This window comes from Periplaneta americana, chromosome 6, assembly GCF_040183065.1.
Source record: "Periplaneta americana isolate PAMFEO1 chromosome 6, P.americana_PAMFEO1_priV1, whole genome shotgun sequence".
NCBI lineage: Eukaryota > Metazoa > Arthropoda > Insecta > Blattodea > Blattidae > Periplaneta > Periplaneta americana.
In genome coordinates this window covers 154675069-154691920 of record NC_091122.1, presented here as the reverse complement: position 1 = coordinate 154691920, position 16852 = coordinate 154675069, and the positions used below count along the sequence as shown (strand labels likewise).

Here is a 16852-nt window from a genome sequence, read left to right as displayed (position 1 = left end):
ATTGTCATTCATTATCAAATGTCTATAACTAAACTTAATAATCTCTTATCTTACATTTATAATATCCTAAATCAAAATTTTGCTACTCTTCCCATAATTTCTTTTCTATTGCTATATCTACCACATTCCAACATCGCTGTTCTCATGGGCGCCGAATTTGGGAACTGTAAAATTCGTTTACAATATTATTTTATCCTCTATTAGACCTACATCAATTTTCTCCTATTATTAAAATGCCCCCATATCTCAATATCATAGAACATCCTGAACTGTAGATGTTGCCAGGAGTTTTGGTCATTTTTATAGTTTCCAGCCACTGTACGTACTGTAAAATCTTATTTCGTATACTTATTCAATGTCACTGTCAGCTTACCCTGATCAATTAATCAATGGCTGTATCTACTTTCAGTTTTTACATTGCAACCAGTTGTCCTTCGCGTTGGCCAATTTCAAGAGCAGTAATCATTGAAGTCCTGTTTTCTTGTAGTTTATGCTTCGCTACCGTAACATAAACTTCTCTTTACCTTCGTTTATTATTTACGAGTCACTTGGTAACTACACTGAAGAACGGCATAAGGAGCAGTTCTTGATTTTATTGAAGAGAATTTTATTAGGTAAGAGAGGCCCTTGTTTTCAGGCTTTTGCTTCAGTAACCTTACACTTTGCACATGTTGTACTACTGTGATAGCATGTTAGTACGACGTAGTAAATCGAATTAAAAGTACATTAATTAATTCTTCATTCAGGTCCTTCACAGGAAACTACAATCACAGTCTAGTATATACAGTCACGAAGCTCAATACGTAGTAAATATGCATCCATAGATAGTTGCTAACCACTAGGATCGCTACTATCGCCTCATTTACAGACAATGCGAAATAATACCGGCACAGTCTATTGTTCTAGCACCCTCACAACTCAAGCTTCGTGACTGTATATACTAGACTATGCTACAATCTCCACCCTCTTTTCCGCCTTTCCCTTAGTCTCTGCATACGATCCATATTCTTAATATTATCTATCATCTGATATCTTCTTCTGTCCCGAATTTTTTCCCGTTCACCATTTCTTCCAGTATATCCTTCTAGTTCAGTAGGTAGTTTCTTCTTAGTCAGTAACCCAGGCAGTTTCTTTTCGTCTTCTTGATCAGTTTAAGTATTATTCTTTCCTCACCCACTGTTTCTAGCACGACTCTATTTTTAATTTTGTCTCTCCACTTCTTACTCTCAATTCTTTTCCATATCCACATTTAAAATGTTTGCAATCATTTCTTTTCACTTCGCCGTAACGTCAAGATTTCTGTCCTATACAGTGCCACACTCCACAAAAAGCACTTCATTAGTTTCTTCCTGAGTTCTTTTTCCAAAGATTCGCAGAATAAGTTTATTTTCATATTTAAAATAAGAGTACGTAACCTATTATATTGATATCGATAGCTAAGAAGTGACATCTCGTTTCTACAAAAATGTCATTTAGTATAGCTAACTACATTATTATTTAGATTAACTACATTATTTTTATGTTCATAAATTTGCAAAGTGAAAATTCCTCGAGTAGAAGGTCTTGCAAAGCAAAAGCATAGGCCTATATAAAAGGTTTGTCTATTTTGAGAAAAATCAATTTTAAAACAGTTTTTTTTATTCGCCTGCAAATTTACAGATACGAGGTAACACTTCTTAGCCATCGGTATACCACTGTGATAGAAGTCCTCTATGCGATTCGTAGGTTGTCTAAATAAATGGTAAAATCAGCTATTATTATCGTCCAGATTCTTCACTCTGTGTTCTTGTTGTACAGACTACGACTTACGTATACTGTTTTTGGTGTAAGAAAAATCCTAATGTAAACACAAGCACGTGGCTGTCATACCCGTGATTGGCTCACAGTCCAAACACTCACACGACGCAGGAAAATATAGTCCGTATTTTGGAAACTATCATCTTGTATTATTTGAAAATAAAAAAATGAATTCTAGTTGTTAAATACAATGAAACATATAACGTCACACACATGTAAAACGATAATATGTAAAAAAAAAAACTACATTTATATTTTGTTATGTACTATGAACGCGGATGAATACAAACAGTGATACCGAAGTAGTCTGTTCTTGTAACAAGCTGGCGTCACTTGAATCCGTAATTATCCACGTAAGCACGTGGTACTGAAGTATAGCTTCTGCATCCTCGGTGTGTGTGCTTATTAAACATTAGAGTGGAAACCCTCTCAAAAGCGGAGAAAAACAAATAGTCTTAAATGCAGGCTATATAATAAGTTAAGTGAGTTTTAATTAGAGTAATTATAAAATAAATGTTTCCTAAGCAAATGAATGCATAATAGTGAGGTTCGGCCTACTTGACGAGTAACGGGAAATGTTTAACATGAAACAGAATGTACAACAGTAGGCGGGAACACGTACTGAGAATCTGTGGCGCCAAACAGCGGCCAATGAAGCCTCACTTCAGTCACGTGCTATTGTTAATATTAGGGTTTTTCTTACAGCGAAAAGATTATACACTTGAACTTACAAGTGAAACCCTTGAATGCATTGTTATTATTATTATTATTATTATTACTATTACTATTATTATTATTATTATTATTATTATTATTATTATTCTCTATTTGTTACACTGATGTCATTCGATTTTGGTCGCCTTGGAAACTCTTACGTCATATCCGATAAACTCAACAATGTGAACGAGTCCATTCCTATAGCCTACACGAGGGGATTCCGCATATACACTTAAGTATGCATAACCAAAGTGCAAAAGTTTATTATAATCCATGGGGGGTTGCAGTATATTAATAATATATTATGCAACGAGTCTATAATGGTAATAATTAAGACGCGAGTATGTTTATATAATTTTCATAAGAGCGTCTTAATTACCATTTAAGTTTTGAGTTTTTACAAATATCTTACCTTGTTACTTTAGTGATAATGAATGAACATGCGTGTATTTTCAGCGTGTTCTCGACTATTGAAACAGATGGCACGAGTGTGAGTGTCTTTTCTGCGTGTTCCCGAGTAGTGCAACAGATGTATAGAATAGAATATTTTATTTTCGCTGGCAGAGTTAAGGCCTTCTCTTCCACTCAACCTGCTTAATCAATATAATAGTGACATAAAGTGATAGATGGCAGACGTGTACAGCGTATTTATGAATTTTTTGCAGGGCTTGGCATGGAGATTTTAACCTCAAAGTAATACACATTATAACACAGGAAATGAACTCAATTTATTGGAATATTAAAATTAACATGAACAGAATTTATTTTATTTTTAAATACATGTTGTTGATTGTGCAATTTGTGAAATTTATCTGGGGAGTGGCTCCCAGTGGAATGTTTGAAGTTGGGTTAATGTTTATTTGAGTGATTTGAGCAACGTCACTTTCAAAACTCACGTATGCCATTTTGGATTGGTGCTCTCAAGGCTTGCGGGATGTGGCGCGTACGATATTAATCAATATCGCATATGCTTTGTTGGAAATCGATAGTTGTAATAATATAATGAATAGCAGTACTTTAATATATGTCATTAAGACACAGTTACGTCACATGTAAAGAGCGTATTATAGTATGGTCGAGCAAAACCGCACTTAAATCTTACAGCACATTGTAGATTTATTTATCATAATTCCATTACCCTGTATAAACTTTACCATGTAGTCACAGGGATTTCCTAACATCGCCTGTCTCTTTTATTGCGATACTATTATAATAGTACATTATGCAACGAGCCTATAATGGTAGTAATTAAGACGCGAGTGTGTTTATGAAACGAGCGCAAGCGAGTTTCATAATTTTCATACGAGCATCTTAATTACCATTATAGTCAAGTTTCATGCGACTTTTTATGCTCGACCGTATTTATAACTTGAAATTATTCATAAGTAGCCTATTCATGCTATTGTTATCTCACTGAGGCGCTGAACTGACCTTGTGCAATACCTCGTAAATTGTGAGATGTGCGCAGACGCGAAAGTGTTGATTTTTCCGAGAAGCAGATGTCGACATTGACCTTGACATTGAAAAACGAGATAACAAATTGAATTTATTTGAATATTAGTTACAATTAACGCTAATTATTATAGTAACAGAACTGACTTTATTTCAAATATAGGCGATTTATTGATTTTTTGTTGTCTTTCGATTGCATATCCGAGAATAATCGATACTTGCGCTTTCATATTGCTACAATGGTGTTTTCTGATTGGTGGAACACCTGAACTTTAATGAATAGATGTACTGTAATGAGGTCCATTAAAGGGCTGCTACCAGGTGTTTAATTACTACATTTTGGCATGGTCGAGCATAAAATATAATTCTGCATACATAAATTTCGACTTGTAAAGTATTCTGCGCAACGACCTACTTGTCCAAGTAAAGTCTCTATACTTCGGAGAAAATGAAACAAAAATAATACAACAGTTTAGGAATATTTATCGTTGTCACAGGATTAATTTTTTTAGAAATATATTTCTGTCCGTCCTCGCTTCCTTCAATTAGTGGCTCATACGTACTATAGAACCGGTACTTCTCGTAGAACATTTAGTCATGTAACTTAACCCACTGTTATGTTGTAAGATTTTTATGTGCCTTGTTGGATGTGAAGTTAATGGTTGCCCTTAAGTCATAGCTGACACATGCCACTAAACATCACACCGTGACGAAAGTTTCTTGATTTGAATTACGTCGAGCAGATGGTTGTAGTAGTTGTCAGCCTTCCATTAAAATGGAGAAAGCTCATCTTAATATAGAACACACCCCAATCTTCTTCATATTCAATTTACTGCTGTCTCTGGATGGCTGGTTAGTTTTTGGTATCTTCAAATACTGTCGGTAATACCTTTCTGGCTTTTTTTGTGCGTGAAATGTTAAGTAAAAAAAAAAAATTAATCCTGATGTAATTCTTCTCTTCTCTTCTCTTCTCTTCTCTTCTCTTCTCTTCTCTTCTCTTCTCTTCTCTTCTCTTCTCTTCTCTTCTCTTCCCTTCTCTTCTCGAATGTGCCCCAATTATCATCATCATCATCTGCTGCTGCTTTATCTCCTAGCAGGATCATAGGCCATTCACAAGTGTCTCCATCGAATACTACTTTGCGTTAGCTTCTTCACTTCCTTCGTAATTTCCTCAGTAACTGTTGGTATCTATATTTGTTTTAATCTTCCTCTTCCTCTATTCTCCTGATGATTCCAGTCTAAAATCATCTTTTCAATAGATTCATTGCCTTTCCTTAATGTAAGTTGTACGTCCTATTCAATTTCATTTTCGTTCCTTTATTTATAATTTAATCAGGGTTGCCAGACGTCCTGGATTTTCCAGGATTCTTTGGATTTTAATGGTGTGTCCTGTGTCCTGAATTGATTTATGCCAAAAAGATTAGAAAAATTTATATAAAACTATTTTTAAATTTCTTATTCATTTTTCAAGACCCTGTCCAACCTATGTTCAACGTCGTCGTCAATGCGCCTGACTCTTCCTACTGGGTTGTATTGAAATGAAAACGATAATACCACAGTCTAGTATATACAGTCACGAAGCTCAATACGTAGGGAATATGCATCCGTAGATAGTTGCTAACCACTAGGATCGCTACTGTCGCCTCATTACAGACAATGCGAAATAGGATCGGCACAGTCTATTGTTCCTAGTACTCTCACAACTCAAGCTTCGTGACTGTATATACTAGAAGCTGATAATACTATAGTATGTATTAGGTATACAGTATCGTTATTCTTTACTCTCTTTGGAAGTTGATTTACTAGGATTGAAACAATCTTGCATTTTTTTTCTATACACCACGCTCTAATATGACGTTATTTATCCAGACTTTATCAATAATTCAAAGGAAATTTCGTAATCTAGCAAAAAATGTAACAAAATTTTAAGTTTAGGCCCAATATACAGTAATTACTTGAAATACATAGAATGAATAAAATCAGGTATTACAAATTGAATTAATTCAAATGTGTAGCCACGTGTCAACACCTATCCTGAATTCCTGACGCGAAAATCTGGCAACCCGGAATTTAATTTCTTTTTAACATGCCCATTTTTCCCCCATAGATCTTTATTTGAGATTTTTTTCTGGCCATCTGATTCTTAATATTCTTCGGGAACATATACGCGTGATTACCGGTACTTGCAATTGAATCACTCGGAGCTAAAAGGAACTAAGTCATTTTCACAACTTTTCAGGAGAAGCAAAAAACATTCTACTAATAAACAAATATAATATTTTTATGTTATAGAAGACAAAAGAATATTTAAATGTCTTAGTTCCTTCTTCCACCGTTCGATGCGCATGACATCCGTTGTTCAAATTGTTGCATAACCTAAAACTGCATATTTTGACTTAGTTCCTTTTAGCTCCGACCAATTCAATTATTTTTGATAATTTTACTTGCCTTCCAGGTTTCACACCCATATAATAATACTGACTTGACATTACTATTAAAGATATTAGCTTTCTTTATTCTGCTTACATCGTCCTCAAAGGTTCCATCATTTTTGTCCTGATGTGCGAGCGCAATATTCACATAGTGAAGAATAACAACGCTACATCCTACATCTACAGTTAACCAACCGCATAGAGAACCCACCCATGTGTAACCCTGTTATTTTATGTAATGTGGTTCAAAATCTTCAGATAGGCATGTCTGGTATATAAAGTAACGTCTATATAGTTAATGAATACTGTATTATCTATCTATATTTGTGTATTATAGTCTATGCAATGGGATTGAAAATTGGTTAGGTCAGACGCATTATATGTAATAATGAGTCGAACATATTTAATTATCATTCAAGGTTATATCACAGTCTACTATATACAGTCACGAAGCAGGAGTTGTGAGGGTACTAGGAACAATAGACTATGCCGGTACTATTTTTAATTGTCTGTGATGAGGTGATAGTAGCGATCCTAGTGGTTAGCAACTATCTATGGATGCATATTTCCTACGTATTGAGCTTCTTGACTGTATATGCTAGGCTGGTTATAGGTTATGTTTATTTTTTGTTGCAGACCATCACAGAAGTCTCCTATCCCTCTTAACCGTTATGATGACTTCTTGGATGATGTTGGAAACAAGGGGAAGCAAAGGGACCGAACCCCTGAACCCAAACTGGTGGCACGAGCTCTCTACAATTTTGTTGGGCAAACTTCAAGGTAAAATGGGTATTTTTTTATTTATGAGTAATTTCATTATTATCATCACTATTGTCATTTATTTATTTATTTATTTATTTATTTAGAAGTACTGACCAGGGTAAAGAAAGCAACATCAGCATACTATCAAATAAGTAATACAATAGTTGGGAAAAAAGAAATAACCACTAAGACAAAAATACAGATATATAATTCAATAATTAAACCTATAATACAATATAGTACCGAAAGCTTACCACTCTTAGATAAACATCGAAGTAAATTAACAGCAGTGGAAATGAAATATCTTAAAAGAACTGTAGGAAAGACCAGAAGAGATAGGATAAGGAATGACAGGATAAGAGAAGAAGTTAAACTGAGAAAAGCATTAACAGAGGTGATTAATGAAAGGCAATTGAAATGGTTTGGGCATGTATATCGTATGGGAGAAGAAAGGAAGGTTAAACAGGTGATGGAAATGAGAGTGGAAGGAAGAAAGAGAAGAGGAAGACCAAGGGTTAAATGGGAGGATACAATAGAAAGAATAGGCCAACAGAAAGGAAAAACAATGGTAGAGATGAAGAGAATGTGTAGAGACTGGGAAAAATGGATGAAATGGACAGAGAGAGGCGAACCCGACGCTTAGCAGCAGAAGGGACTGAAGAAGAAGAAGAAGAAGAAGAAGAAGAAGAAGAAGAAGAAGAAGATATTTAATGTGCTGCACAATAGCCAGGGGCCAATTACAGTTCAGCACAAGACAATATAACAAAAGCAATGATGATAACGATAATGATAATAGTGCTAATAGTAGTAGTAGTAGTAATAATAATAATAATAATAATAATAATAATAATAATAATAATAATAATAATAATTTAACAGTCTGATTCATATTAGAATTTGCAAATTTACACAGAATAACAAAAATACAGACAGATTTATACAATGAGTACCGGTATGATATGAATATATGGATTCCGAAGAATTCATCATAAATTCTCTTCCTAAATTTGTTACATTCAAATTGCCAAGAACAACAAGTGGCATAATGAAATATCGTCACACTTGACGCTGCAGATATGAATTACAAAATGAAATTGAACGAGTTTTCTTCTCTGTTTGAAAGAATTCTCTGCGCCATACTTCATTATGAAACTTGGATTTTTTAAAATATGGCAATCAAATTTATAATGACAATTGCTTGATGTGAGATACTGAATGACTGAAAGTATAATTTATTTCTTAAAGGGAGCTCAGCTTCAGAAGAGGGGATATAATCTTCGTGCGTCGCCAGATTGACAAGAACTGGTACGAAGGAGAGCATAATGCTATGGTCGGCCTCTTCCCTTTCAACTATGTCGAGGTAAGAATTAATAGTAAAATATTTATGACTTACTTGCTATTAAAGGTTTTCAAAACGTAAACTATTGTAAATTTATTTCAACTCAACAATAAGATTTTATTCTTCCAACAATAATTCCTTTCTACAATTCGCCTTAAACGCTCTCGTCAACAATTGGATTTTCACTCAACACAGTATTCGTTATAGCACTCCACCGACGACAATGACAATTTACTTGGACTAGTACGAACAACAATGAACTGTTAATCTTAACTAATATTTACAAAGCACTATTTACAAATCAGAACTATCAGTTCTCAGTTCACAATTCTTCTAGCTCAGTCACTCGAGTTCACAGTATCTCGAACCACAGACCTTCAGAGACAGTCCACTGTACTCGAACTCAGGTCCCTCCAACTGCGGTCCACTGCACTCGAACTCAGGCCTTCGGATGCTGGCACAGTTGCGGACGCACACTCAAGTCGAACTCCGGTACACAAGACTGGCTAGCTTGCTCTGTTCACTGGCTTACTCACTGAACTAATTATGAATGACGCTCACACTCCTTCGCGTCCGTAATTTATAACCACAGCAACGTAACCGAGAAACTTAGAATTCGCGATTTTTCCACTTCGACGGGCTTCTGGAAGATTCGGGAGGTCCGTCCCCCCTACTCCGCACGCAGCAGTTGCGCTTGCACTCTCCCCTCGTCGCGTGGGCCCTTTCCCCTCTCTTCTCTCCGCCGCGCGCCATCCCACAGTGCTCCGTGAAGCCCGCGCGATATGCTCTCTCGCGGGACGCTGGTCGTGAGTTCGAATCTCACGTCGCTGTCACAATATCGTATAAGATATTTCTCATAAAAAAATCTTCTACTACAAGAACTGAGCATCATAATGTTTGTTGCGGCTGCAGGATTAAAATATAGTTCCCTTTGTTTGTAATGTAGTATATGAGCAGTGACAACGCAATAGCGTCATAGGCTCCGAAAACAAGAGACGGGATTTATTAAAAATGCCTATAGCTTTAAAAATTATATAGCGTCTGAATGAGATGAAGATGATAATGCCAGCGAAATGAGTCAGGGTCCATCGCCGAATGTTATCCAGCATTTGCTCTAATTGGATTGAGGAAAAACCCTGGAGAAAACCTCAACCAGATAACTTATCCCAATCAGAATTTGAACCCTGGCCCGCTCATTTCACAGTTAGACATGCTAACCGTTACTCCACAGCAGTGGATCCCATGTTGTTTTCCTGTTGCAGTTGTTCAAAAAAGTTTTTTAACATGTCCACGTATGGTCCTGATCGAACTGTTTCTTCTGCAAATATAAACGGACCATACAGATTATAGCTATTTACTGCGCACCAAACATTAACTTTAGGACTAGCCCGTTCCAGTTCATATGAGATTTGTAACTGGGAGCTCTCCGAATATCATACTCTGGTTGAAACCCACCATTGTACAGACGCTACACTTTCAAATTTAACGAACAACAAGACATATTTCGCTCATTGTTGTGCAGTAAACGGCATTTTGTTTATTCGGTTGTTGGTGAGTAACTTTTTTTGTTTCTTACGCGGTAACAATGATGATACAAAACTCCCGTGCTTCTGTATCACAATGGAACTGAAATGAATTCTACAGCACCTCCATTATAAATTTTATAGTCATTTTATTTTACGTCTTTCCAAACGGATCAGATTGTAGCCTGCATTAAATCTTTCAGATATTGATTAATGATACGAATAATAATTAATACAGAATTCTGCACAGCTTATATAATGAAAATTACATTCAACTTACATAAAGGCTCTTAAGATATTATAATTTGTTTTACTTTTATTTTTAATGTATCAACTTTTTTTTTACAGTTCTACATTTTGTTGAACATTATGTAATCAGAATCAGGAACTCAAAGATGCACCGTAACTTTTCCGTTTTTCGCGATACAATTTTTCGTTGCAACCAAAATTCCTAGATTTGTCTCTAAAGCTACGTGTGTACGAGAAAATGTGTTGTATTAATCCTGTTCAATACCATATTTGGAGGCAGTGGCGGCTGATTGACTGAGGCAAGTGAGGCCGGGCCTCAGTCACTTGGCTGTAATCAAATTTTGTGTTTTTATATAATATATTAGTTATTTGAATGAAGCATATATCGCTGTAGAAGCATTTGAAAACTTTGATGTATATAGAACTGTTTTGCAGTAAAATTTGTTCCTGAGGCCGCCGGGTCTGGCTTAATGCATTTCATGTCCTTTCCCGGGCTTTGAGTTTACGCTTAAAACGTTGTAGCTGAGGCACAATTCTTCTGGCCTGGTCAGGTTTCACTCGTCCCATCCATGGGCCGGCCTTAAGGGTAGAGTGGGGTGGGAATAGCAGTGGTGACTTGTTTTCCTAATTAGGCCATAAATAACAAAATTCCAGCTCTTTGGCAGGCAGAGACCCACTCGATTCTCTCCCCTTATGTCTCAGTTTATGACATAAGTGAGGGTGTTCTACTATTGTACTTCGTAGTACAGTAGTGAATCTGGGCCAATGTTGTTATGTATTTCGGGAAAATATAAACAGAAACAAATGAGAGAAATAATGCTGGTGCAGTTAATTCATTGTTAGAGTGTCCTTTTTCGAGAAGAAATAATACTAAAAAAAATGAAGTTTTAAATAAAGAGAGAGACTACCGAGATACCTACGACATCGCTGATAATTTTTCTGACACATAATCTTAAAACGCGAGTTTCTATTGCATCCTGGTATGGGCAACATAAATGGTTAAGTGGTAATGTGATGCAGAATAAACTTCTCTTGGCCTTGTTTGTTGCTGTCAAGGGAAAAAAAATAAAAAGAAAAGAAAGAAAGGGGAATTTCAACACATAATATGGGTTGCTTCATCACACTGAAACAATCACTGAAACTCACAGCATAACAGCTTATTTGGTGAGTGAAATTATTATTTTTCATTGATAGTAATAAGAATAGACTAATAATAGTAATAATAATAATAATAGTAATAATAATAATAATAATAATAATAATAATAATAATAATAATACAGTAATAATGATATTAATAATATAATAACAATAATAATTAATATCATAAACAAACATTTCCTATCGGAAGCACTTAAACTAGTTGCATCTGGCCTCACCGGGGATTTTGATCACTGGCCGCTACTGTTTGGAGGTTAATTTTATTTCATCCTATAATTAACACCATTTTCTGTTTAAGCAGTTTCATTGACTAAAGATCTGGGCTTGATACGTAAATTGCGAACAATTTGAAATTTGCTTGGTGCAAATAATGGAAAATGCAAATTGTAATAATATTAAAATGTATATCTAATGCGAAATTCTGAAAAACCAGAACAAAAAAAAAAAAAAGTTATGAACTCTGTCATGTATAACGGAAATATTCTTCCAGGTTTGTACTGTATACGCTCACAGCGTACACATCCTATTGGTATTGACATACCGTATTTTTTATGTTTTCTTTCAGATAATCCCATATGATGGAATTCGAACAATACCTAAACGACCCAGCGAAGGACAGGCACGTGCCAAATTTAATTTCATTGCACAGACTCATCTCGAACTCTCCCTTGTGAAAGGTGAGTACCGGTACTCAACTTGAAGTTATAGAGGTACTGAGACATTGTAATTGTTGTTGAATCAACTGTCCGAAGACAGGTTGGAACCTCAGAAATGACACCAATAAGGCGTCATCATGAGGGAACTAAGCCAGGAGATGATGGGATAGGGTGGCTAGTTCTTTTCCCCCTCCATTGCATACATCGCTGAATAGTAACATATTACATTAAAATTTTTATATGTAATGAATTTTTATCTTTATAAATGTTTTGCAACCTACTGTACTTTCTGTATTTCGGGAAAGTAATCACAAATTCCACCACGGAGAGTTTATTCAATTGCTGAAACCCAACTTTATATGAAGTAAGGTTTTTAGTCACAGCTTCAGTTCTTTTTTTTTTTTTTTTTTTTTTTTATTTTTTTGCAGGTAGGCATGAAAATGTCTAGAAAATTCCGCAGTCTAACATTAGTTTCTCCTGGCAGTAGATGTTCTCTATTTTAACTGCTTAATAGGTGTTCATTTAAGGCGGAAGTTTCGACATGAGCGTACTTTTGGTTTTATGTAGCAGATTATCTCACGTTCTTTAGTTTTTCCTTCCAGTTAACATTTAGTTGCAGGGGCGGATCGTCCATAAGAGCTGCGGAGCTACAGCACTCCCTGGTTTGACAGGAAAATAAAAATATTTATTTTAATTTGTAGAAGAATTGTTACAGCTTTTATTGGTAAATTGCTTTATATTTCATCTGGCCGGGAATATGTATGGGTACTATTATCTTATGCATAATCTTTTTGCGCGTCGACTGTACTGGAATTGACACTGCATTCAAAGTCGTCCTGGAATCTGCAGGGTGGGACAGATCATAGAGAGTGTGTCTTGCATGGTCAGGGGGTAGAGGGGTGAAGGGAAGCAGAGGGAAACTGCTGCTGTTTAAAACCCATATTTCGCTGCAGTGGCTTGCAGAGCCAGGAGACAAGGGAAGATCTTTCCTCCCCTCCCACACCGCTATTGTAATGCTACATCAAATGGATTCTCTATTCCCTTGAAACTTAATGACAAAATTTTTATTTTCTCTTCACATACTTATTGTTGTAGAATCTTATCGAGTTAATATAACGAAAGTAATATTTTCTTTTGCCTTATTATTACGTATATATCCAGCCTCCAGCAGAACCTAATATTTGCCTTAACTCAAAATGATTGCACGAGTAGAATCCTTTTGATATAGCACGTAAAATACGAAAGAGACTTCTTTTCCAGTTTTAGAAAATTGTTGACAATCAGTATATCTGAGTGTTGCTTTGGTGTGACGTTTCAGTACCGTAACTTAACCAGTGCAAATGTGCAAGCATGAGTGTGTGTGAATTACAGAATATTAATTTATTTTTCTCAATTTTTCCTTGGGAAGAAAATTGATGTAATGAAGTGAAATAAAAGGGTCGTTCGTTACCCAGCTTAAATCTTACTCAAGCTTCATCCAGCCGAAATAGTGCATATATGTAAGGAAGTATAACAATGAAATTTACGCTGAGCATTTGTGGTTGCCTCCTCTTCGGTGGTGATACTGCATAGACTAGGAGTGGTGTGACAGATTTAGGACATTTGCCCCTAAAAATTAAAAAGCACGAATCTTCGCAATTTCACCTGAAAAATGTTGTTTCATTGGCTGCGCAATTAAGTGAAACGAACAGAACAAACATTCTCAAACATAATCAAGAAGTCAGAAAAAATCGTGAAATTATTTTTAAAAATATTGATTGAATCAAATTTTGTGTCCAATATGAACTTCCCCTTAGGGGACATGATGAAAATACGATTCGAAGAACCCTGATGTTGCTACAGTCCGCGAGTAATCTAAACGAGCCTCTCAAAAATCATTTGGAACATGCCACTGTTTAAAGGTAATTCTAAGACAATTCAGAATGAACTGGTAGATTGCAAGTTGAGTGTCTGCCGATCAGAAACTCAGACTGAAATCGATGGTATTAGTTTTCTTTAGCGATCAGCAAATGATGCCACAGACATCTCCCAACTAAGTCAGAAAGTTTTGGTTTTTCGATATGTAGTGCATTTATTTTTGTCCTATACTTATTAGTAATCAAGAAATGAAATTTGTATGTACCAAAATCTACTGCAGCTCTCCCAATCCACATGTTCACGAGCCGCCACTGTTTAGTTGTTATATAAATTATCAACATAGTTGAGGCTGAGGAATCAAATACATTTTATTAAATATTACGAAAAGGGATCGGATTTTTAGATACTAAAAGTGTAATATTATATCTATCTATAGTTATAAACTAGCAAGCAATAGTCCCACTCTGGCATAAATAATGCCACTAGATATGAAAACTGCAATCAATTATATTGAATGCCGCGAACCTTGTGTTCTCTGTGTATTTGACGAAGTTCTCGCCATTTACTGCAATTGGCCACAGCTTCCACTAAGGTAAGTTTGTAGATGGTTTTAGAGGGTAGTGCTTGCTTTTCTAACGCAAGTTCAACTATACGGTCTGAACAAATTAGTTACAAACTAGCAAGCACGCTTCACTAGATGCATTCTCCGTTTCTTTGTGACCCAGCTCTCTTTTTGTTAGATTTGTGAGTGTTGTGAACGAGACCTCAACACAGTTCTGTCCTCCATCATATCCATTCATCTATACACGGTCTAATTTTTAACATTCAGTACTGTATCTAAAATTCTGGTCCCTAGTTACAAAGATATAATTTACTTATATTGAGAATATTGAGATGTCAAAAATTGAACTAAACTGACGTGTCATTTTGTTTATTTTTAGGGGAACTGGTGGTACTGACTAGAAGAGTTGATGACAACTGGTTCGAGGGTCGCATTGGCAACAGGAAAGGAATATTCCCGGTCTCATATGTAGAAGTTCTGTCCGAGCCAGGAGAGAAGCCAGGTAATTTCACTACAGGATGACTTTTATCTGTCTAATAGTTTAATCTAATTAACAAATTCATTGATCAAAGTTCTAACTTAAGGCTGGTTCACAATAAACCGGAAACGAGGATCGGAACAATAACGAAAACGGTAAAATTGTTAAAATGTGTACATTTAAATGTAAGCATTCACAAATAACGAAAAGCTTGCCGGAGCCCAGGATCGGGAATGGAGAGTTGGCCAAGTTTCAACTTTGGCGTTCACGTTTCCGATCACAGCCCACTAGATTCATTCTATTGCTATCTAAAAGCTATTTTGTCGTCGTATATTTTGTAGCAAGAAGACCGTGACATAACCTATGCATTATTTTGTTCTGTGCTGTGCATCATGGGGCAAGTTTTATTTGATGAGATTCTAATATTGAGTGTTGAGGAAAATCCTCACGTTTACGATAAGCGGCGCGCCTCTTATAAAGATGAGAAAATGAAGGAGAATACGTGGCTTTCAATAGCTGCGTCTTTGAACACCGATCGGAAGTGAATCATATTTTATTACTGTATTGGTTGTATGACACTACATATTCATGCTTCAATTCAATAACTACTGTTGTGTTCATTTTTGTTCTATTACAAATGTTTCTTCTCTAATTATTTTACGTTATGGTAGACTGAAAGTACGTTGTGATAATAAAGATGCATGGGCATATTTATAGTACGGTACCTAATGAAATGTTTCAGTTGAAATTTCGAAGTTGGTTAACCTGTGTTTATGTTGGCTGCCTTGTAATCATGAGAGAACGCCATTGGTCAATTATACACAAATAACATCAGAATGCGTAATATAGACTTTACATATCGCTATTGACATGCATATTGATATGCATAGTCGTCTACGTTCTCGGTTTATTGTGAATAAAAAATTTTCATATTCACGTCCTCTGCTTTTCGTTTTCATTCTGGTTCTCGTTCCCAGTTTATTGTGAACCAGCCTTTACTTACTTACTTACTTACTTACTGGCTTTTAAGAAACCCGGAGGTTCATTGCCGCCCTATCCTGAGCAAGATTAATCCAGTCTCTGCCATCATATCCCACCTCCCTCAAATCCATTTTAATATTATCTTCCCATCTACATCTCGGCTTCCTCAACCATCTCAAACGTCTGGATTTAATGTTAATTATGTCAGGTGAAGAATACAATGCATGTAGTTCTGTGTTGTGTAACTTTCTCAAAGTTCTAACACTTTTCTTTATTTCTTGAGTTAATATTTGTTGTGATTATTTTGTTTTACTGAAGACTGCTGACTTGGTATTTCAGTGACACCTGTAGCACCCTCATCGAAGCCCATCACGTTACCTGCATCACACACAATTCTGATGAACGGGAGTGGAATCAAGCAGTCGATGGGACAGCATAGCTACCAGCCGTCATCATATTACAGCCAGAATAAAATGACTTCCTCGTACACATCCAGCAACCCCTACGCAACACTGGTATGTCACATTTCTCCCAGCTTACTTCTGGACATGTAGTGTAATTCTTGTGCCATAAATGTGTATATTATTGTGTATTTAATTAATTGAAGCTCATAGCTATAAACTTTTTACATTCCAAACTCGTTACACTACACGTACTCGGTCTGGACGAAAGATTCGTGGGTTTAAACCCAGCTGAAGGCAGTGAAGTTTTAACCCTTAGAAGCCGGTAGACTTATGCCACTATTGCACGCAAATGCATAACTCTTGACCAGGGATTCGTATACCTGCATAATCAGGTAAATTCGTGTTGAGTTCGTTAGCCAAGTGGTTTAAGCCTGTGGTAAAGAATGAGGAGAGCCCAGAAATCCGTGTGATGGTACGCATGGA

At 36.0% G+C, this 16852-nt stretch overlaps 1 protein-coding gene across 15 annotated transcripts in view; it reads left to right on the top strand.

The window, feature by feature from the left end:
• Positions 1-16852, top strand: part of LOC138701955 (uncharacterized) — a 920371-nt gene that overhangs the window by 885457 nt on the left and 18062 nt on the right. For all 15 annotated transcript variants that reach the window (XM_069829333.1, XM_069829340.1, XM_069829339.1 and 12 more), the window contains 5 exons: positions 7035-7178; positions 8406-8520; positions 11997-12108; positions 14886-15008; positions 16305-16480. In XM_069829333.1, the coding sequence (XP_069685434.1) occupies positions 7035-7178; positions 8406-8520; positions 11997-12108; positions 14886-15008; positions 16305-16480 (670 nt within the window). The remainder of the gene's footprint in view (positions 1-7034; positions 7179-8405; positions 8521-11996; positions 12109-14885; positions 15009-16304; positions 16481-16852) is intronic.